A 23460-nucleotide genomic window follows, 5' to 3' on the forward strand; every position below is an offset into this window, starting at 1 on the left:
GGCTCTGCATTTTAAATGTAGTAAGAGCTGCTTTTCTCTTACTATATTTGAAACGCAGAGGCACCGCATCTCTGTCCCAGCTCTTGCTGAGTCCAGTAGCCCCTGTCTGCAGCCAGCCCCGTCCATCGCAAAGAAAAGCTGTTCCAGCACCAGTCCCTATGACTTTTGCAGTGTTGCCATTTTGATATAAAATCTATGAGCTCTGATGGAGTAAGCAATTTCCTAATCAGCATTATACAGCTCACTGACAGACCCATCTTCTGAGCTGCCAAGGTTAACTTTCACAGTATGACTTCTGCCTCAATTATGTTTCACAGCAGCTGATGGAAAGGCATTCATTGTAATTTTTTTAAATATCTACTTAATTTGAGATAAAATGGCAATGAAAAGCATGTATGAATGTGTAAGCATGTGTAAGAGCTATATCACTCCACAAATATTAAATGTTTCCATAATTTCTGATTTCTAAAAAGCTAGAAATAAAAATATAAAACAACACATTTAACAGTTTGAGATTTAAGAAGTAATTTAACAGATATTTACTCATATGTTTTGTCAAACCGCTTGGTACGTCTACATTTTCAAAGCTGCACCTTTAAAATACTAACCTTCTGTTTCTTTTGCTTATGGTTTCTTGCTTCTTCTGCTGCGATACCAGCTGCCTCATTGAGGTATTTATTGCCTACTTTGCTTTCAAACCATTTTAGGTCTACAAAGACTTCACTGAAATGCTCACGATCAAACTGTGTAGAGATTCAATTTTGAACAATTAATTTAAAGGCAATGTAAATTATTGCTGTGTGAACATTGTAGTATATAAAATAGAAAATGCAGGTCACTTCTGTCATCTGTAAAATCTGCATTAGATTCCATAAAGTGTTATCTGTACAGGAATGTTTAACCCAAGAGCTGAGGCAGAATTGGAAGGGACCTCAAGAAGTCTTCTAGACCAGTCCACTGAAATTAAGGCAGGACTAAGTGGAATCTAGACCACCAGGTCTAATCTCCTTTTAAAAATCTTCAGTGATGGTGTTTCCACAACCTGTTCCTAGACAATGTATTTCAGTACTTACCTATCCTGACAGGATTTTTGCCCCTTAATTTCTAACCTAAACTACCTTTGCCGAAATTTAATCAAATTACTTCTTGTACTATCCTCAGAGGTTAAAGCAAATAATTTTTCTCCTTCCTCCTTGTAACAACTTTTTAAGTATATGAAAACCTACTTTTTCCCTAACGTTTTTTCTTCTCTGGATTGAACAAACCCTATTTTTTCCACTCTTCTCTCTTAAGTCATGTTTTCTAGACCTTTAATCATTTGTGATGCTCTTCTCTAAACTTCTGCTAATCTATCCACATCTTTCCTAAATGTGGAGCCTAATACCAGGTGCACTACTCCAGTTGAGGCCTAATTAGTATGAAGTAGAGCATAAGAATTACTTCTTGTGTCCTTCTTACAAAACTCCTGCTAAGACAGTTCAGAATATTTGGGCGTTTTTTAACAACAGTGTTTCACTGTTGACTCATTTTTAGCTTGATCCACTATGTCCCCAGATCCCTTTCCACAGTACTCCTTAGGTAGTCATTTTCACTGTATGTATGCATCTGATTGTTCTTTCCTTAGTGGAATACTCTTCTCATTTGTCCCTATTGAATTTTCTCCTACTTACTTCAGACCATTTACCCATTTTGAACCATAATCCTATCTTCCAAAGCACCTGCAACCTCTACAAGCTTGGTATCATAGACAAACTTTAAGCGTACTCTCTATCAAATTAAATAATTTGTGAAAATACTGAACAGAAGCAGAGCCAGGACTGATCTGAACAGGACCACACTTGATATGCCCTTTCAGCTTGACTATCAACTACTAACAATTCTGGGAATGGTTTTCCAACTAGTTATGTACCAGTCTTCCAGTAGTTCCAACTAAGTTGCATTTCACTTATTTGTTTAAGAGACAGTCATGCAGGACAACATCAAAAGCCTTACTCAAGTTAAGATATGCTACATGTACCACTTCCCTCCTAGCCGCAAGGTTTGTTATCCTGTCAAAGAAAGCTATTAGGTTAGTCTGACAATTTGTTCTTGACAAATTCTGCTGTTCGTATCACTTTATTATCTTATAGGCATCTGACTGCTTAATTATTTGCTCAAATATCTTTCCAATTACTTAATTTAAAATGACTGGTCTGCAATTCCCCAGCTTATCCTTATTTCCCATTTATAGAGTGGCACTAAATGTAGCTTTTTCCAGTCCTATGGAATTTCATCCATGAGAGATAATGTACCACCATGTCTCGATACATTATAAAATATCACTAGTTTTGGGATCAAGCATTCATATGCAGATAACACCCTATCCACATTGACATGGTTCATGCCTTTTGTTACCTCTAGGACAGAATCCTGCAATGTACCATAATGGTGCTGGCTCTTGAAAGCCATCAGGATTGCTTCAGTTTGTGTATGCTGCTGCTGCTGTCCATTTCTCTGAGCATCTAACACATTCATACTGTAAACTAATTTCTCATTTGATTTCAGGGGCAAGGTATGATAATTGCTATAATCTAAAACCAATTACTTAATTTCCTGCCTTTCTCTCCACAATCTCTTATGACAATCAGATCAGATGACAATTGGTTAGACCAGTGGTCCCCAACCTTTTGGGGCTGCTGGGTATCTGGGGCGGGGGCTACGCATGTGTCGCGCGCCTGGGGTGGGCCCTGGTAACTAGGCGGGCACACATAAATGCCCCGGAGGGTGCCATGGTGCCCACGGGCACCGCGTTGGGGACTACTGAGTTAGACTGTGTGCCAAAACTACAAATGGCAAGAAGGACCACATTATAGAATCAAAAGAAGGTTACTTACATCTGACAGTTTTGTAAGATATTTCTCAAAGCGTTGTAAGTTCAGATGCCCACTTTCATTTATGTAGCCTATTGGGAAAAAAGCTTGTATGTATTTAAAGTCTGACACTAAAATTTTCCTAAAATCCATTAAAAATTCTGTGTATAATAGCAGCCCCTTTTTAGGCAACCAAATAATATCGTCTCCAGAAAAATTTCCAAGTTTCCTAACACATTATATATAGAGGATGTTAATCAAACCTAACAGCAACAAAATTAGAGTCCTTACTTTCAAATAATGTACATGCTAAACTCTTCATAATGATTTGTAAACTAAAGAATACTTAGTGCATATAGAACTAAAACTGAAAATTCCTATCAGAATATTCTCCCACTGAAACCTAGAGACTACAATTTTTCATGTCAGTTTCCACATGCACACCACAGAAAACTTCCTCTCTCCATCTGTTGTTACTCAATCCGTCTTTCTCCATCCACTGTCCCACTACAGGCCCAGAACTCCATTAAACCCTCTGAAATTTCTTAGTATTTTAAAGATACTATACTTTCTTCTCCTAATACAGATTGGATATCTCATAAAAAATCTACATATTTACCTGTGGACCTATAGTTTCTCCATGCTACCAATTAAACAAATAACCTAAAAAATAACAATCTATGAATAGACTTTATACCTTCTAATAGCCACACTGGAAAAAATAAATATAACTATTATAACTCATCTTGAAAATAATAATATATCAACAATAAAACTGATGTATTATAAAAATGTTGGTAGCTTGCAGATTTATTAGTGAGCAAGTGATACGAGACATCATTCTTATCATTGCAGTCTTTTCCCCTTCTCATTCCTTTCCTGGATCATCTTTTCTGTTGTTGTTTTGTTATTCTTGCCAAGCCAAAAGCAACAAACAATAATGCTATGAAAAAAGCATTAATACCCATGGAACTAGATACAAAAATAAATTGAGTAAGAACACACTTCAGCATGTACTATGAAACAATACTGTAACTAATGAGGTTTGTATAGGCAACACTTCAGTTTAATCTTTCCTTTGATTTCTGTTCCAGAACTATAAAAATGTTTCTGTTTAAACTACTTACCTCCAAGTTCTGGCAGGACAGCCATATATGTTTTATAAAGCAGTGGCAGTGCATCATGATTAATATGTAAATGAGGTAGATGAGGAATAAAGTCATTGCCTACAAGAAACCCCATTAAGATCCAATCATCTATTATCATTTCAATGTCATATTGAAAGGAAATCTTGTCCTAAAAAATAAGAAAATCTTTATGATCAAGTTTGTATATAAAGTTTTAACATCTTTTGCCTATGCTTCCATTAATACTTACTTTTACTGGTGAAAATTCATAGTCAACATATTCTCTCATTAATGACAAGTGCAGTAAATGAAATGTGGTTTCTTCTGGAGCACATGCTCTGTAAATTATTTGAAACACAGAAATCAACTATTTATAAATATTTCTGAAGTATGTATATTAGTCCACTATAATTACACCCCAAAAAGTACTTACCTAGTATGTATTTGGCTGCATTGCTCAAGATTATGTCGTCTGAATACTTATGGTCAGGAAAAAAAAACTAACTGTATTTTACAAAGATAATGTTTCAATAATACAATTTTGCTTTATGGGCTACCCAGCAAGTATTCTAAAAAGCATCAGAGACTCAGATTCCAATCCACTAAACAATTACACACTTGCCAAATTTTAAGCATGTGAGTAGTGACATGGATTTTAAAATGTTTGCAGAAGTCTGCTTTTAAGAAAACAGACATGCTGAGTTTGAAAAAGTGAGTGTGGTCTAATGGATTCAGCACAAGTATGTTAAACGGGAATTCCTGCACTCTGCTCCTGGCTCAGATATTGATCCAGTTTATGATTTTGGACAAATCAATATAACTTGTGTCACAACTTTCCCACTAGTACAGTGTTAAAAATCCTTATTTGCTTACTTTGAAGGTATGGTAAGACTAACTAGATACTATCTGTGAAGTGCTCTGAATAGAAGAAAGGTTAAATAACTCCAAAGTACTAATATTGCTGGGGATCCACCATTGCGGACAAGCCTGTGCACAGAATCATACACAGACTGCTGATTTTGGCCTGGGAGTATGTTATGAATATAAAATATCCTCTCTCTGAAGTTAATCTGGATGAAAGTCAACCCTATGCAAGTTTGGTGAACAAGGCCCTATGGCACATTTTCAAGTTAAGGGAATAAATACACAAGGGCTTCAGACAATCAGGAAGGTATTTTTCCCCTTCTCCCCAATGTCTTTTGGCTGGGTTTTGGGTTTGTTTTTTTATCTACTTCCTCTGTAATATCAGAAATGACCCAGAAGGAAAGGGGATGCAGGACAGAGTGGGCTAGTACTCTAAGAATGCATGAAGCATTTACTCTTAGATGCTTATCTGGCTGATTCTTGATTTCATGGTCAACCTCTAGATAATCAGCAGGTGTAGTCACCCAGACCAGTTTGGCAGTGAACTTTGGGGGTTTTATCCTTCCTCTGCAGTATAGGGTGCAGGTCACTTCCTGGGATCATCTGATTACACTCCACTAAATCAATTCTGTGTCATTGTGGAGGCCTTAGTGCATCTCAGCCCCTCCTATTCTCTGCTTTTAATACATAATAGTTTAGTCTCCTGTGGACCTATGTCTAATTTTGGTTGCTTGGTTTAGTGGGTGGGCATGGGAGCCTGATATACAGAAGGTCACACTGGATGATCTGGGGTCCCTTCTGACTTGAAACTCTATTAGACCTGGTAAAGTCCTTTTGCACTGGAATTTATTTTGTGTTCTTGGTTAAAGCACATCAACAAGAGGTATTTCTTTAGGTACATACATGGCTCTCATTACCATAGTAGCTTACAGCTTTCTTGCAAATAAAAAAGCTGTTATCTTTTCCTTCCTCCCTTCCCCACTTCCCTGTCACCAAGAAGTTTAGGACCTGTTAACACAGGGATAGTGATAAGAATAGTTCCTGTGTGGACATTTTAATCCCAGAAGATGCCACCTTATGATTTACCTTTATCTGTTGATTAAAAGAAACTGGGAACAGGGTTCTTAGACTCTGGAATAATAATGACCCGGAGGGAGCTATTCTAGAATAGTTTATTCCTCAACTGCCATTTGGGTCAATTTCCCCATGTAGACAAGTCCTTAGTGTTCTTTTTAATGAATGAATCTATAAGAACAAGGATATTATTGTGGGAAACAGCATCAGTATTGTGCAACGATGGGCAACCACAAATAGTGAGTGGGCTGCATGAATGGCCCTCCTTCACCTCAGCTCCCCTGTCTTTCCCCCTATCCCACGTACCTCTCGCGCACTGAGCACGGGAGCTCCGCATTTACCTGCTCCTCCCAATCTCAGCACTTTTGAAGCATGCAAATAACCTGATTCATGCTCTGTCATCACTCTGCCTCCTTTCTCCCAGAGCTTGAATAGCTGCGAAAACCTGATTTCGCAGTGTTCCAGCCCTGGGACAGAGGGGCAGCAGCAGGGATGGATCGTAAATCAAGTAATTTGCATGGTCATAGGAGGTAAGTGCAATGCTCTGGTGCCCCAACGCGCACGAGGCATGTAGGGGAGGAGGGCAGCCAGGGAGTCTCTGGGCCAGAGGTTGCCCACCACCAGTGTAGTGTGAGCTGCCTACCCTACAGCACAAAGCCAGAGGCACAGTGTGGTGCACTACAGCTCTCAGGATTTCCTAGCAATTCAGTTGATACTAAGTTCCACTATCACAAAACTATAGCATTTTTTCCTATTTGCTGATTCAGGAAAATAGAAAAACATGCATATTAATATTCATAAAATGAATATTATAAATGCAGATAAATTTATTTATAATCAAATTAAAATACAATTACCTGACTGATTAAATATGCAATCATTTAAAGAAAATATTGTAAGCAACCCAACATCTTTTGGATGACCTTTCTTTCTATAAATAAGGTTTTTCAGAAGCAGTTTACCTCTGGGACTTTTTGCCACCAAATCTGACTTCTTCTCTTAAAAGTGAGAAATGTGACTCGTGACTTGTTAATCCAAGCATAATCTGTGGAAATAATTACAAAGGGGTTTTATTATTATTCAAGAAATGATCGGTGCCAGGATATTTCCTTGCTCAGTGGTTCCTCATTGTAAATTTTTAGTTTGCCATAAACATATTTTTGTCATAATGACAAAAGGCTATGATGTCTGTGACTTGGGCATCTAGTCAATATTTTGTGGGAATATATTATATTTGCACATACCAAATCAGCATCTAAACCATACAGACAGTGTCTTGTGTTTGGATCGTAATCAGCCTTTGTTTTCTCTGATCGGATAAATTCCATAATTTTATGCTCTCCTTCACCTGGTGTCTAAATGTAAAGACAAAATAATTCAGTAAACACTATTCCGCAAAATACTATTTAAAAAAAATCAGTAATATAAACATAATAACCTCGTGGCCTGATAAGTAGACAGTTACACCTTGCCAGGATTTGTCTGTTGAAATCTTCATATTTACAAAATACTTCAGATGTTCGTGCAACCTGGCCATGAAATCGGTCCCTAGTAACAGAAATCTTTAAGTTAACCTTCTGACACACTTTAAAACAATGAGCAGTCCTGTGGCACCTTAAAGGCTAATAAATATATTACATCGTGCGCTTTAGTGGGTAAAATCCATTTAATCAGATGAGCTGAAGTGGGTTTTATCCACAAAAGCTCATGATATATAATATATATTTGTTAGTTTCTAATGTACCACAGAACTGTTCATTTTTTTCAAGTTACAGACTAAGGGTACGTCTACACTGCAAGGCTATCCCGAAATAGCTATCCTATGTCATTTGAAAGGGTCCGCTATTGCGAAATATAGCCAATCACTATTTCGGCATCCCTGTAAACCTCCTTCCACTAGGGATAAGGGATGTCTAAAAATAATGTATTATTTCGAAATCTGGTGCTGTGTAGACGCGTCAAATTTCGAAATAGCCTATTTTGAAATAGATTTGAAATAACATACGCAATTTGCGTAGTGCAAATTGCGTATCTTATTTCAAACTAAGGGTGCAGTGTAGGCACACCCTAACACAGCTAACACTCAGACTTCAGATACTTGTCATTTAACAATAAGCAGTCTTGTGGCACCTTAGAAACTAACAAATATCTATATCAGGGGACAGCAACCTACAGCACACATACCATAAAAGTGGCATATGAGCCGATTCTGAGTGGCATACGCAGTGGGAGCTCGGTACCTTTCTTCCTCTGTGCAGTGGCTGGAACCTTGCAGTCGCCGTGCAGCTGCAGGCTGGAGAACCAGCTCTGCCTTCCTGCTGAAAGGGCAAGCAGGTAGTGCGTGGGGGCCAGGACAACCCAGCAAGCAGAGCGGGAAGCATGACCTCACACTGAGCTCTGCATTCTTGGCACTGTCCCTGCTCAGTCTGGGTGTGCAGCTCCCAGGAGCTAAGGGGTTAACAACCTCCCTCCCCTGTTCACTACAAGTTCTGCTCCTTGCTCTGGGAGGAGGCAGGACTGGAGCTGCTCTGCAGGTCCAGGGCAGGGTGGCCGGTCATGAGCTGCTACTGCCTCCCTGTGGCACTAGGGCCCAGGTTGCACTGTGCCGCTCCACACAGTGTGTGTGCGGGGGCAGGGAGCCCCTTCCCTGGCACCCTGCTGTGTCTGGCTGGACTGGAACCCTAGGCTCTGCCCACTCCAACCCCAGAGCAGCGGCCTACAGATGAGGGGCAAGCCCTGGCAAAGTGACTCTGTCTGTTCCCCCTCCACCCCCCACTGCTCCCGGGGGGGCTGCGAGTCCCAGCACTGCTGCCATGCATGGTGGGGGCAAAGGGATGTGGGGGTGAGGGGGCTGAAGGAGGATGCGGGGACAGGATGGGAGGGGGTAGGGGTTGCACTGATGGGGATGGGGCAATGCAGGGGACCAGGCTACAGGGGCGAATCATGGGGCTGAGTGGAGCAAGCCTGGACCAGAGGAAATATGTAAGAGGGATACAATTTTACTTTGCAGAAGCTGCACTTTTCTTTACACTCCACTTCTTTGCGTCCCTTCCCAACTAGTTATTTGGCTGCATTCTCATCCTCTCATCTTTTCTTCATTACTTCCCCAACCTTTCCCGCCCTCAAATTCCCTCTCATACCCCCACCCCACACCATCTCATGCTGTTAAACTCCCTTCCAGACCCTGCTCTCCGCACCCCACCTCCTGCATCCCTATCCCACTTGCTGGCAGCACTGTCCCACACTTTGAAACCTTCATTTCTGTCCCCACCCCAGAGCCTAAGGAGTTCCACAAAATCCACTAAAATCAGAACCCCAGAAAAGTAAATCTGGCCTATGGGAAGCCCTGAACCTCAGTGCTCCCTGTCCCTTCCTCTCACCTTGTGGGGACTAGAGTGCCAGAAGAATTAGGTGTCTCAGCTGGGGGCCACATCAGTGAGGGTTGAGGGTTTCTGGAGGAGTTTTTTCATTTGTTTGTTTTGTTTCTCACTTGTGTGGTCCCCAACTGATTTTTCTGTAGGCCAGTGGCCCCTGATCCAAAAGAGGTTCCCTACCCCTGCCATAAATAAAGAAAACATTGATACTTTTTGTGTTGGACATTGTAATGAGCCTGGGATAACAACATGGCCACCCACTAACCAGAAGAGGAAGCACCACCTACGAACCCTTGTTGGCAGGTCCAGTTGCACTTAGCCCCGCCCACAGGAAGCCAGAGGGCGGGTCTAGGACTATAAGATGCCTGGCCCTTGCTCCCACAGCGAAGGCCTCATCCGTGCTGCCCCGGCCAGAGGATTGGTTTGGGCCGCCTGGACCCCTGTCAACCCCAGAGCCCTGGCCCGGACTGCTGAGACACCAGCCACTGCCTGAATCCACGTGACCCCTGTGATCCTCGCCAGGCACCGACGACTGGGCTGGCCAACTAGGACCCCTGCCTGAGCCAGAGCACACGGACACTCTGCTAGCCCCTCTGTTGCCTGAGGACCACCCCCCCCCCCCGGAGCGTTGCCAGAATCTGGTAGGCCCACAGGGGGTGTTGGAAAGTGGCCCTGGGATAGCTGACCTCGGGGTGGCTAAGGACACGGAGGTTGGGTGGGCAGCGTGTTGTGGCCTGGACCCCCACTGATCCCTGCCCTTGTCCACGTGTAACAGCCTGGATCCCCGCCAACCTAGTGGCTGCAAGGCCACCACTATCAGGACCCTGGGCCAGGATGGAGTGGAGAGGGTGGGCCTGCATCCCCCCCGCCACTCCCCCTTTGGGAGGCAGGTTCCCTGTGGGGCAAAACCCTCTGCGCTTGTTGGCTCTCCTGGAGTGAGGAGACTCAATCCCTGCCCAGCTGGGACCTGGTCAGAGCTTTAACTGCTGAACAACTGGTAATAGACACTTGTGCAGGACCCAGCGCTGCACCTTAAATTATGAACTATTTGTGTTAACCCCTTGTCTGTCCACCCGCCCTGACCCAGGGCTGGGCGTCAAACTGTTGCTTGGCCAATGGCGAGGCCGAGGAGTGCCTCACAGATGTGTGGGCACTCTAGGAAGTCCCACCCGCTGACTGGGGACCCTTTACAGACATAAGTTAATATTTTACTTTATTTAAAACAGAATTTGATAAACGAACATGAGAAAGTTAAAACACTTAATCTGTTTAATATTTTAAATTAAACAGTTCTCTCTAGGTGCAGTTGGTTCAGAAAATATGGTCACTGTACCCCGCCTGCCCCAGCCCCTTCCTGCCCCAGGCACACACATCCATAAGTAGAAGTGAGTAAGTTAAATCTTGGCACGCTACTTCTGAAAGGTTGCCGACCCGATATAGATCATGAACTTTCATGGGTAAAACCAAATTCCATTTACACATTTATGAGCAGGGCTCGACAAATCCGTGAATCTACTCGCCCATGGTGAGTAGATTTCAGCCAGTCGCCCCGTTCACCAGCAGCGCGCACATGCGCAGTGCAGGTCTGGCGCATGCGCAGTGCGGGGCTAGTGAGTGGATTTTGTCGCGGTTTGTCGAGCCCTGTTTATGAGGATATTAGTGATAGAAAAAAAAGTTAATTTTTGGAAAGGATGGAAGGTGGAGTACTTTTGAAAATCTCACACATTTAATTTTAAAACCTGAAGACTCTTCAAAAGCATCCAAGTAGCTTAGCAGAACAAATTCTATTGAAAAATCAGTTTGATTTGTATTCCTTACTCACTCAGGCACTTTCAGAAATCCTGTAATTTCAATTCAAACATATCAAAAGCAGATACATAACAGAAGGAGAAGAGAAAAAATGTCAGATGACAGAAAGACAAAATGATTAATCACAGTAATTCTCCTGTAAGTAACCAGCAATTTTCCTACCTGGTGTAATACAGTTGGAGTCAAACCTGGCTTCTGTAGGGAGAACTTCTCCTTTTTCTAGAGCCTTTTTAATTTTGTCCTCTGCCTCTTTTGCTGACCTAAAAAAACCCATTGCATTTTACAGCTCTGTATGTTTTTCCTCCAAAAGTTAAATTTAGAGTTATTTTAATAGAAAAGCAAATTTAACTCTTAAACAGTCTTTTAATTTGATTTTTAGTACTCCTAAAAAGAGAAGCTGTTAAATTTTTTTACAGCAAGGGTAAGATGTAGTATGCATATACTAATAGCATATAGAACAGGGGTGGGCAAGATTTGGCCCATGGGCCAGATCCGACCCACGGAGTCTTTTGCCTTGGGGTCCTGCTGGGCTGCTGGTTGGGAGCCACCTAAGTACCTACCTCCTGGCCACAGCCAGTCTCTGGCACCCCGAGTCCCTCCAACTCCCCTACTTCCTGCCCCAGATCACCACCCAAACACTCTGCACCTTCCTCCCCAAGCCACAACTTCCTCCTAGACCTGCACTCCCTCCTACTCCTTTCTCCCAGGTCAGAATCCTCTCCTGCATCCATACTCCTTCCCAAACTCTGCATCCTAATCCCATCCCAGGTTGCAACCCCTTCATTCAGCCAAACTCCCACTCAGATCTCACATCCTCTCCTGCACCGCAGTCCTCTACCCTGAGCTCCCCTCAGAACCCAACTTCCATCCCTGACCCTGCATGCTCGCCACAGAAAAGTGCGGCCCTTGACCACTTACCAAAATCTTGGTAGTGCCCCCCCATAAAAAAAAATGATTGCCCACCCCAATATACAGGGATGAGAAGACCATTTGCGAGGCAATGGGAGGAAAGAAAACCAGCTGGGGGACAACATGAGAGACAGAAACTTAAAGATTTGACAAGGGTCATCAGAGTCAGTGCTGGGTGAAAGACTGAATGAAGCGCTGAATGAAGGAAAAAACTGTCTAGTGATACTAGCAGGACATCGTATCTATCAACATTTCCAACAGAAAATGAAAGTGACAACATCCAAAGAATATGGCTCCCATGAAAAGCCCCTTCTCAGTCAAGCATTTTTTAAAATGTTTTTCAACTGCCAACAGATAAATAGCAAAAGTCAAATTACTGGCTAGGCTAATCTTTTCCCCACAGAATTAAATGGCATTGTCCTCAAATTACTTCCTCTTATATCTCTTCTTTTTTGATGCTGATGTTTTCCTTCTCCCCCTGACCCATGTCCCTTCACATTTTTTCCTGGTATGGTTCTATTCTTTTTTCATGTTTTTAATTTTTTCTTTAAAACTCTCTGGCTTTCTTATTTGTTCTTTCCACATTTTTTTTATCCCCCATTATCTCCCCTCCTCAACCCCATGCCAACCTTGCTTGCTGCCCCACCATTTGTTTTTCTTGTCCTCCCAATGCCCCCCAAATGCTGTCTAAGCCTTTAGCTTCCTTTTTTCCCCAGCTAGTGACAATAATGAGTTGTAGGAGGCAGGCGAAACCTGAAAAGAATCAGCTTACAGTGAATAGAAATCCCCATAGCACTAACAGGAAGGGAGCACTGTAGCATAAGGTGTTCAAAACGAACTGCCTAAGGAAATAGCTAGCCCTATCTCCAAATTCTGATACACCTGTCAACATGACTGCTGTCCCCAAAGTTCACAAGAACAGCATGTGTGAGCAGTAAACATCAAGATTTTGATAACTGCAACTATAGGATCATAGAATACTAAAACTGGAAGAGACCTAGAGAGGTCAAGTCCAGTCCCCTGCCCTCATGGCAGAATCAACCACTGTCTAGATCAGCGGTTCTCAAACTTTTTGGGCTCCGGAGCCCTTTACATGCGTAAAAATGTATGCAGAGCCCCAGCAGACCACTGATTGTATGTGTTGTACTTATTGATATTTCCAGTTTATCAACATCATAGAGCCTCTGGAGATGTCTCGCAGAGTCCTGGGGCTCCGCGGAGCACAGTTTGAGAAACACTAGTCTAGATCATTCCTGACATATCTATCCAACCTAGTCTTAAATATCTCCAGTGCTGGAGATTGCACAATCTCCCTAGGAAATTTTTCAGTGTTTAACCACCCTGACAGTTAGGAAGTTTTTCCTAATGTCCAACCTAAGCCTCCCTCGCAGCAATCTAAGCCCATTGCTTTTTGGCCTACCATCAGTGGCCAACAAGAACAATTTTTCTCCCCCCTCCTTGTAAAACCCTTTTAGATAATTGAAAAATGCTATCGTGTCCCCCCCTTACTCTTCTCTTCTAAACTAAACGATCCCAATTTTTTCAGTCTTCCCTCATAGCTGTTTTCTAGATATTTAATCATTTTTGTTGATCTTCTCCAATTTCTCCACATCCTTGAATGTGGTGCCCAGAACTGGACACAATTTTTCAGTTGAGCCAAATCAGCACAAAGTAGAGCAGAAGAATCACTTCTCGTGTATTGCCATCAACGCTCCTGTTAATGCATCCCAGAATCATGTTTGCTTTTTTTGCAACAGTCACACTGTTAACTCATATTTAGCTTGTGGTCCGCTATTGACTCCTAGATCCCTTTCTGCAGTACTCCTTCCTAGACTGTTGCTTCCCATTCGGTATATATGAAATTGATTGTTCTTTCCTATATATGATCCAGATATAAAATATTTAGCTAGCCTGATGGTTAACATGACTAGTTTTAATAATTCCCAAGTCTCATTCTTTCTTCTCCACAATGGCTGTCAAGGAACCCTCATATAGTGACCACAAAGACCTCCTCAGAGATGGCACACACAGATTCCAAAGGAAGTATCCCTATTAAGGATGTTAAATTGTGGTTATCTGGCTAATTGTGTTGTTGATACCATTTGTATTGAATATATGATTAGGCGAAAAGGGCTGCTCTGCAAAGCTGCAGTGGGGGCAGCTCCCGGAGCCAGCTTGAGCCAGGACTAAGTAGTCCCAGCTTGTGCTGGCTCTGGGAACCACCCCTGCTGCAGTTCTGCATTTTAAATGTTGTAACAACTGCTGGGCTCTTACTGCATTTAAAATGCAGAGGCACAGCATCCCAGACCAGCATGAGCCAGGACTGCTTGGTCCTAGCTCACATTGAGTCCAGCAGTCCCTTTTCATGATGGCCAACCCTGTCTGCCGTGAACAGGGGCAGGTGCTGGAGCAGCCTCTATTCATTACAACCAGGGCTGGCTACCACAAACAGAGACTGCTATGGCACCAGCCCCTGTCTGCAACTGACAGAACTGGCTGCAGCCAGGGGCTGTTGGACTCAACGCGAGCCAGGACCAGACAGTCCTGGCTCATGTTGATCCTGGATGCTGTGCCTCTGCATTTTAAATTTAGTAAGAGCCCAGCACATGGCCAGGCCGCCTCGGACAGGGGCTGCTTGGTGGAAGCAGCTCCTGGCCACTGGGACTCCTGTGGACAGGGGCTTCTGCCAGAGCAGCCTCTACCCAAGGTGAGCCTTGGCCCACTGCAGGCAGAGGCTGCTTTGCAGCAGAACTCCCCTATCCCCTTTTACTACCTCTGATAGAGGCAGTGGGGAGGAGGAGGGGGCAGGGGGAGCAGGCAGCACTGCAGAGATGGTGCTGGGGGGGGGATCTGACTTTTAAGCACTTTTAAGATCCCCCCAGCACCGACTCCTGTTGCCACCCCCTTCCTGCCTCTTATAGAGGCAGGAAGGGGGAAAATGAGTAGTCAATACTCCACTCAACTACCCGATAAACTTATGCTTATCGCGTAGTTGACTACTGGCTAACATCCCTAAGTCCTATTACTACCTCCTTGCAAAGCGATACACTGGAATATAAATATTTACAGAAAAACAGTCTTAAAGATAGAAAAAAGAAGCAGAACCTATAATTGCTGTTCCCCTAAAGATACATGCAGTGCTAGGTCATAATTCTTGGGTCCAGACTCCTTTGAATGAACTACCCCAAACTTTATAGGCTCATAATTCTAAGCCATTGGCTGCAAGAGTAAACGATTTATACCAGTTTCTGTAGCATTATGCAAACTGAGTTCACTTCAAAAGCAAAGGATGAAAAGTACTCCCCAATGTATACAGGTTTTTTTTCAAATGCACTGGCAAAAAAACCTCAATTCTGAAGAATGACTGCTCAGTTATTACTTAACAAAAAAAAAAAAAAGTCAAAACCATAATCATTTAAAACTTTGTATTTTATACTTATTTCAATTTGAAATTAAAAAAAAATCTCATAAACAGGTGCTATCCAATGTATTCACAAACACACCAATACAGTATTAAAATATTTTCACCTAAAACGTCTCCCACGCTGCTGGTTCATTTTTGCTCTTGGAGCCACTCCATCAACGGCCATGAAGAAAACCTTTCTTGGTTTAATAATACGAAACAATACTTCCAAGTAGTGGAAAATATCAGCAAAGATCTTATCATCTGAGATTCTGAAGTGAACATCATCATCATTAGGGTGTGAACACTGATGGATGATACCATTCATATCCAGGTACAAGTTGTCAAATTCTGGAATCTAGGAAAAAAGACATTTAATGTTTTACTGATAACGCTTACCAATCACAGACCTAGAAACAGTTGCCTTTGTTCAGTGACAGCAGAAACAACAGAAGCTGTCTTCCAAAGTAGGAAAACCTCAGCAGTTTCTGAGCTGTGTGAGACAAGGGATTTTCCTGGGGACTGATTGTAAACCTAGAGGCGGGGGCATTGGTTAGGTCCAGTTGAGTGTAAAGTAAGGTAAAAGTTGCCAGAAAACCTGAAGATAATGAAAGATATGCAGAGACCATGACCTTGAATGCAAGCAGAGACAGAATTCCTTGGGGCACTGGACTCTGCTAAAAAGCAGGCATGCAAAATGTGAGCAAGGAAGCTGTTCACTATTTGTTCCTACTGTTTTCAGGAAAATGGCATTTTTGCATACATTCTTTGTAAATAAACAGACTTGCACCACAAAAATACCTTGCTCATATAAATAATGCAGCATGGCTCCAAATATTGGCTAGCTGCTTGGGCCAACAGGTACCACCATGTTTTTGTCCAAAAATTTAACACCAACAAGGCCAGTTTGTAAGCAAACATATCCATTTTGTACACACATCTACTTGCTTGATGTTGTAAGTAATCCTAACCATGAGAGTCCCCTGCTAGTTTCTGTAGGATTGTTTGCTCACTTTCTGTGACAACCTATTGTGTTGTTGCTGAACCATCCTCTCACATGGGAAATGTTTTTGGATTTGTGTTCTAGAGTCAGGAGGAGCAGAGTTCTATTTCAGTATTGGCAAACATGAAGTGAAGGAAAAGGTAGAGGCAAGATTAAAAAGGAACTAATACATCTCTAATATCTAGTGTCTTGTTTGTACAGCTGGCTCTGCAATGTATTACACTACAGCTGATGCACAGTGCTCAGTAATTATTTTTATGCGCTTCCTAAAATGGTATTTAGTCCCTCCAATAAAGGACCTAATTTTGCGGTCCAAGTAAAACTGCATATCCAAAGTCCACCACATCCACATGGACACCAGCTCTTCAGTCACAAGAGGATGTGTGTTGCAGTGACAGCACTCTATAAAAGCTCCAAAACTTGGGTGAGCCGCATGACCTTTTCACATGAAGCAGAACATATAGAAGGATAGCAGAGGGCATTTTCTACATATGAAGAAGCATACTTTAATTACATTTATAAATAATAATCTTTGTTTTGCACACAAACTGCCCTTTATCTTCTATCACTTTTTCAGCAAGAGCAAACAGAAGAACAAACAACATAACCCTGTCCAGTAGTGCTCCCTCCCCCTACTTCAAACAAAACAAACCCTGTTACTTGTTGCTTCAGTATTTGAGTAGCTGGCCCAATAGTTTACATCATTCTAGTAGTGTGCGGCTTTGAAATACCCCATCCCTTTCCCCTCCTCCCCCTTGTTGCCTCTTTCTGATACAGGCAGCAGGGGGAGGGCAGTGACTAAAAAAGCATAACTAAAAAACTGTTTGATAGCAGCCCAAGTATGATATGTTTATTTGAATAGCCAATAATGTTAGGCGCCCAATTTGGAAAATGGCCTTAAAGTTTCTAAATTTACATTTAGACACCTAAATGAAAATTGCCTGACTAGAGATGCTGCATGTGAGCACAATAATCAACCAGTCACAAGTGTTTTGATGTGCAGCTATTTGGCTGTATTCTCACCCTCTAACCCTGTGGTCATCAACCAGTTGAGCGCGAGGCGTTCTGGGCCTCCCATTTCCTCCCACCCCCAAGAAGCCCCACTAACTACCTCGAGCAACAATGAAGGTAGTGGCAGCTTCCAGTGGGGTGGAGGAAAGTCCTACAGCTGCGCATCACTTCCAGGGGTTCCAGAAATGCGCTAGCTGTTTCCTTGCCCCAGATCCCTGGCATTCTGGGAACTTACCGGGTAAGTCCCCGGAGGCTTTCCCTTCTCTGCAGAAGGGGGGAGTCAGGCCCAGAAGGAGCGCGTGTGCAGGCTTCCCTGCTCCGCGGGGTGGGTTGGCCCCGAGAGGTCGCATGCGTGGGCTTCCCCCCTCTGCGGGGTCGGCCCCGGAGGGAGCGCGCAATGGAGGCTTCCCTCCGAGGCTGGTGTAGGGGACTCCCTGACCCCATTGGCACCCTGTCCCCGAACCCTGTTCCTGCCCCCCAAACCCTGTTCCTGACCCCTGCCACAGAACCTCGTCCCCCGCCCTCCTGCCCCCCCATTCCCTTCTCCCCTGTCCCCCCTCTGCAGAAACCTGCCCCACCACTGGCACCCTGTCCCCTGCTGCAGAAACCTGTCACCCCCAGCCCTCTGTCCCCCACTGCAGAAATCTATCCCCTACTGCAGAAACCTGTCCTCCTGGCACCCTGTTTCCTCTCCCATGCCCTCAGCCACAGAACTCTGTCCCTCTCCCCTGCTGCAAAAACCTGTTCCCTTGCCCCTGCCCCCAGCTGCAGAACTCTGCCCCCACTGGCACCCTGTTCCCTGCCCCAGCACCCACTAGCACCCTTCCCCAGTACCATGTCCCCTGCTCCCAACTGACTTTTCTGTGCGTCAGTGACCCCTGACTCAAGACAGGTTCCCTGCCCATCTCATAAACAAAGACAATGCAGAAACTTTGTGTGTTTGACACAGTATTTTATTTAAAATGAAGCCTGGCCAACAAACCCCCAATTGGGGCCAAGCCTTCATCTGCCCACAGCCATTCCTGCATTCCCCCTTCCCCTAGACCTGAGCTTATCATACACTGGAACTTCCTGCCCTGAGCCCCTCACATACCTCAACCCAAATTCCTGCACCCTCACTCCACAAGCATCTGGCTTGCTTAGTACCCCAACACTGCCCGGCCTGGAGCCTCCTCCCCGAGCCAGCATCCCCTTCTCCACCTCCTGCTGCATCCAGATTTCCTCCCAGAGCTTGCACCTCTCACCCCTTCCCACACCCAAATCCCTCATTCCCACCCCAGAGCCTACACATCCTGTCTCAACCCAGCAAGGGTAAGGCTAGACTGCAGTTTTTCAGGATTCTGGAGATATCCCAGAAAAACTCTCCTGCATCCAGGAATGCGTTTGTTCTTCCACTTTTTTTAGTGGAAGAGCAAACATGCTCTTCTGGTCACCCCTATATTCCTCTTTCCACGACAAATAAGGGGGCTTCCAAAAGAAGGGTTTTTTCTGACATTTGGTCCAGTCTAGACAGGCCAAACGTTGGAAAAACCTCTTCCTACAGAAGAATTGGAAAAAAAAAAAAGGCAGCAGTATAAGGATTGGGAATAGCAAATGATGGAGAGCAGGAGAATAGAAAGGGGCGGGGCTTCAAGAAACGGGCAGGGAAGTAGATCTTGGCTTGGTCTGTCATTTAAAAAGTGATCTTGGGTATGTAAAGGTTGGAGACCACTGCTCTAACCTTTTCTGCATTGCTCCACAACACGCTCCCACCCCCAAACAGTTAAATCAGTCAGGGTATAAAAAACCCACATCCTGACTGACAGTTATGGTGGCAAAAAACACAGTGTAGTCACAGCTATCTCAACAGAAGAGTGCTTCTGCCAACATAGTTAAGATTGTTTTGGGAGGCAGTGTTCCTATACTGGCAGAAAAACTCCTTAGGGAGGTATGTTAGCACATATACACCGAATAAAGTCTCTCTAGTAAATGCCCAGCCTAAAATTAACTCTTAATTGAAGCTAACTGGGCCAGAAAGTAAAATTCAAGCATTTGCTGGTGGCATAGTGTTCAGCTAAAACAGGTTTTTAACAATAGGACAAAAATAAACATTTAGAAGTACTTTACAAAGATTACTATCAGGCAGTTTAGGAACATTTTTATATTATAGAACAAAAATTAAAAAAAACTCCGAAACAGTATTAATACAAAGGTTTCTATTAAATTAAAAAGAAACAATATAAAAATACATGTGGATTTAAACATATCCCTGATGTTCCTAACCCAAGCTTTGCAACATTGTTTTAGTGTTTAAGAACAAGAAAGTAAAACTGGCCACAGAAAATGTAAAACAGAAATAAAAGTGAAACTGATCAGTTGATTTCCCTTGTTATGTGCAAATTACATGCTATCAAATAAATGAAATCTTTGTTCGACAAGATGGATAAACTAAGATGTTGGACACTGATAAACAATGCCCTCCATTAACTATAACAAAAAACAGGACTATGTAGCACTTTAAAGACTAACAAGATGGTTTATTAGGTGATGAGCTTTCGTGGGCCAGACCCACTTCCTCAGATCAAATAGTGGAAGAAAATTGTCACAACCATATATACCAAAGGATACAAAAAAAAATGAACACATATGAAAAGGACAAATCAAATTTCAGAACAGAAGGCGGATGGGGGGGGAGGGAAGAGAAATGTCTGTGAGCTAATGATATTAGAGGTGATAATCGGGGAAGCTATCTTTGTAATGGGTAAGATCATTAGAGTCTTTATTCAAACTTAAGTGTAAAGCGTCGAATTTAAGCATGAATGACAGTTCGGAGGATTCTCTTTCAAGTGTAATCTTAAAAGGCCTTTGAAGCAGGATGCAGGTAATCAAGTCGTTGAGACAATGTCCTTGCTGATTGAAATGGCAGGAAACTGTTTTTTCTTTGTGATCCTGTCTAATATCTGTTTTATGGGCATTGATTCTTTGGCAAAGTGTCTGAGATGTTTGTCCAATGCTATCATGTGCCGAAAGTGTCCGTCTGCTATGTACGTTGGACAAACGTCTCAGACACAAAGAAAAAACAGTAAATTGAAAAAGCAAATTGGAAAAAAAAAAGCAAATTGAAAGAGCCAGACGAATACCTAGAAACCATCTACTTCAAGACAGACCCAAGAAAACCAACTGTAGAACACCACTTGTCATCACCTACAGCCCCCAACTTAAACCTGTCCAACACATTATCAATAAACTACAGCGTATACTGGAACAGGATACTAAACTCTGAGAGGTTCTGGGAGACAGACCCATAGTCTCCTATAGACAAGCACCTAACCTCAAGATGATTCTTACCAACAACCACAGGACATACCACACTAATACCAACCCTTGTACCTTCCCTTGCAACAAACCCCGTTGCCAGCTTTGTCCACATATTCACTCTGCTGATACCATCATTGGACCTAACCAAGTGAGTTATAAGATCAAGAACACATATTCCTGCGCATCCAGAAATATAATTTATGCTATCATGTGCCGAAAGTGTCCGTCTGTTATGTACATTGGACAAACGTCTTAGACACTTCGCCAAAGGATCAGTACCCACAAAACAGATATTAGACAGGATCACAAAGAAAAAACAGTTTCTTGCCATTTCAACCAGCAAGGACATTGTCTCAACGACTTGATTACCTGCATCCTGCTTCAAAGACCTTTTCAGACCACACTTCAAAGAGAATCCTCCGAACTGTCATTCACGCTTAAATTCGACACTTTACACTTAGGTTTAAACAAAGACTCTAATGATCTTACCCATTACAAAGATAGCTTCCCCGATTATCACCTCTAATATCATTAGCTCACAGACATTTCCCTTCCCCCCCCCCCCCCCATCCACCTTCTGTTCTGAAATTTGATTTGTCCTTTTCATATGTGTTCATTTTTTTTGTATCCTTTGGTATATATGGTTGTGACAATTTTCTTCCACTATTTGATCTGAGGAAGTGGATCTGGCCCACGAAAGCTCATCACCTAATAAACTATCTTGTTAGTCTTTAAAGTGCTACGTAGTCCTGTTTTTTGTTTCAACTACACCAGACTAATACGGCTACATTTCTATCTCCATTAACTATGATTTTCAACCTGTGTCTATCTAAATGATAATTAGCTTAAAAAATCTGTAGCTTATTATTTCAGTAAACAACACAGTGACTACAGCAATACATCTCCCCACTTTCCAATCATTTACTATTTACACATCTACTTTATATTTACTTTTAGCCTACCATCAGTTACTTACAGAGAAGCAGAGTTAGACTCGGGGTGAGCACTTCTGAAAACCCCACCTATATGTTGGCTTCTACATCCAAGTAATACTGTCAAGCAAAACAGCTGCCTTCCAAACGTACCAACAGGGGCTGAACTAAACCTCGGCGCGCCCCGGGAACGAAAGATCGACGCCCAGATGCGGGAAGTCCACACCAGCCTCAGCCGCCCAGCAGCTGCGCCAGCGGAGCCTTATCGGGGGGGCCCGAGTCGGGGCTCGCTTTCTAGCACCGGGCGCTGGGGGGAACCCCCGGGAGCGACCTGGGGCCTTGCGCGGGCGAGGCAAGTCAGCGGAGCCCCGAGGAACCGAGCCCGGAGCCGTTCGCGGTGCCGGGCCCGCCGAGGCGGGGGGACACTCTCCCCGGCCCGAGCGGCCAGGCCAGACGGCGCGAACCCCCCCGCCTCCCGACCCTGCGTCGCTCACCTGATGCTCCTTCAGCACCTGGCTGAGGCAGGGATACCGCTCCGAGACCCACCGGTAGAACTTGGGGACCCCCATGGCCGCCGCCTACTCGAAGCCCGACGGGACCCAACCAGCCCTTCCCCCTCAGCCGGCTTCCTTCCGGCGCGTCCTACTGACAGCCAGGCCGCCCAGCCGCCACAGAGCGCGGCGCAGAGCGGCCCTACAGCCATAGAGAGGCAGAGACAGAGCGTCCTTCCTCGCCCCCTTCTCCCGGCCTAAGGCGGGGGCAGCCCTCCCCGCACGCAGCTCAGCGCGCTCCCGCGGGCAAGCGGCGCCCTGCGCGGACCAGCCGCACAGACCTTCCCTCTCTGTCCCCACGCGCCCCGGCCAGGGAGTCGCAGCGGCAGCGTGTGAAGTCTGGAGCTCGGTCCCGGGGCAGCTGGACCAAGCCTTTCCGCCAGCAGGGACCCCGCGGTGGGGTCCATAAGAGAGCGAGGCTCCTAGGGGCCCGTAGCAAGACACCGTCCCCCCGCTGCTGTGGACACAATGAGCTGTAAGAGTCTGGGAGGAAGATGGGTATGAACGGGTCACCGGTTACCCAGCTTCCCTGGGCCCACCGCGCCACGGGCCGAGGCAGGAACCAGCTCTCCGCTAGCGGGCTCTGCAGTATGCCCGCAGCACATGTAACCATGTAAAGGCACGGTTTTAAAGGGCTTTCTACATCCCTACACATTCATGGCGATTTATATGCAAATAATAGAACTCCCCATTTAAATTAGATAAAATATGTGCAAAGATTAAGGGATTAAAATACAGCCCATTTGATTACTTGTATTCAAATTATGTATTCACCTTGTAATTCCAGGTGGGGATTATTTTGGAGAGGAGGAGAATAAGAACAATATCGATGGAGTATTATTTTCAAATGGTGCTCACAGTCACTAATGGTCATGGAATAATATTTTATGCTATTTGGATTTTTAGTAGAAGGCTATAAATAGTGTTTTTGTGGAGGATGAGAACTTTCTTGAAAAAAGATCCTGAGAATTTTTAGACTAGGGGAGGGATGTAAAAACAAAGTCCAGGTTAAGGAAGAAAATGAAGGGCATGAATTATCTCAATCACTTCAGTGGACTAATTCAAGAAATGCTGTTGTCTTCAGTTGGAGGAGTTTGTGTACTATAAACCTGCCTCTTGGTGACACTCCATACCATGCTTTATTAAGCAGTTTAGACTAGAGCAGAAATGGAGAAGAGAACTTTTTTTTTATTTGGGAGCTGCTGATCCACAGAAACATAAGTCAGGGGCTACACACAAGTGAAAAGCAAAACGAAA

The 23460-nt window shown here is 43.9% G+C and overlaps 1 protein-coding gene across 3 annotated transcripts in view; it reads right to left on the reverse strand.

Moving 5' to 3' along the window:
• The window catches only part of XRN1 (5'-3' exoribonuclease 1), an 88871-nt gene extending 66400 nt beyond the window's left edge, over positions 1 to 22471 (reverse strand). The window contains exons 1-10 of one of the 3 annotated variants that reach the window (XM_014574044.3): positions 22147 to 22471; positions 15535 to 15767; positions 11260 to 11357; positions 7353 to 7462; positions 7159 to 7269; positions 6877 to 6959; positions 4227 to 4314; positions 3977 to 4145; positions 2874 to 2941; positions 609 to 743 (exon numbers count right to left, since the gene is read on the reverse strand). In XM_014574044.3, coding sequence (XP_014429530.2) covers positions 609 to 743; positions 2874 to 2941; positions 3977 to 4145; positions 4227 to 4314; positions 6877 to 6959; positions 7159 to 7269; positions 7353 to 7462; positions 11260 to 11357; positions 15535 to 15767; positions 22147 to 22221 — 1170 coding nt within the window. In that variant the 5' untranslated portion in view covers positions 22222 to 22471. The remainder of the gene's footprint in view (positions 1 to 608; positions 744 to 2873; positions 2942 to 3976; positions 4146 to 4226; positions 4315 to 6876; positions 6960 to 7158; positions 7270 to 7352; positions 7463 to 11259; positions 11358 to 15534; positions 15768 to 22146) is intronic. The other 2 variants (XM_014574045.3, XM_075937651.1) reach the window with 2 other exon arrangements.
• Positions 22472 to 23460: the final 989 nt, after the last annotated feature.

The sequence above is a fragment of the Pelodiscus sinensis genome, chromosome 10 (assembly GCF_049634645.1).
Source record: "Pelodiscus sinensis isolate JC-2024 chromosome 10, ASM4963464v1, whole genome shotgun sequence".
NCBI classification, from domain to species: Eukaryota; Metazoa; Chordata; order Testudines; family Trionychidae; genus Pelodiscus; species Pelodiscus sinensis.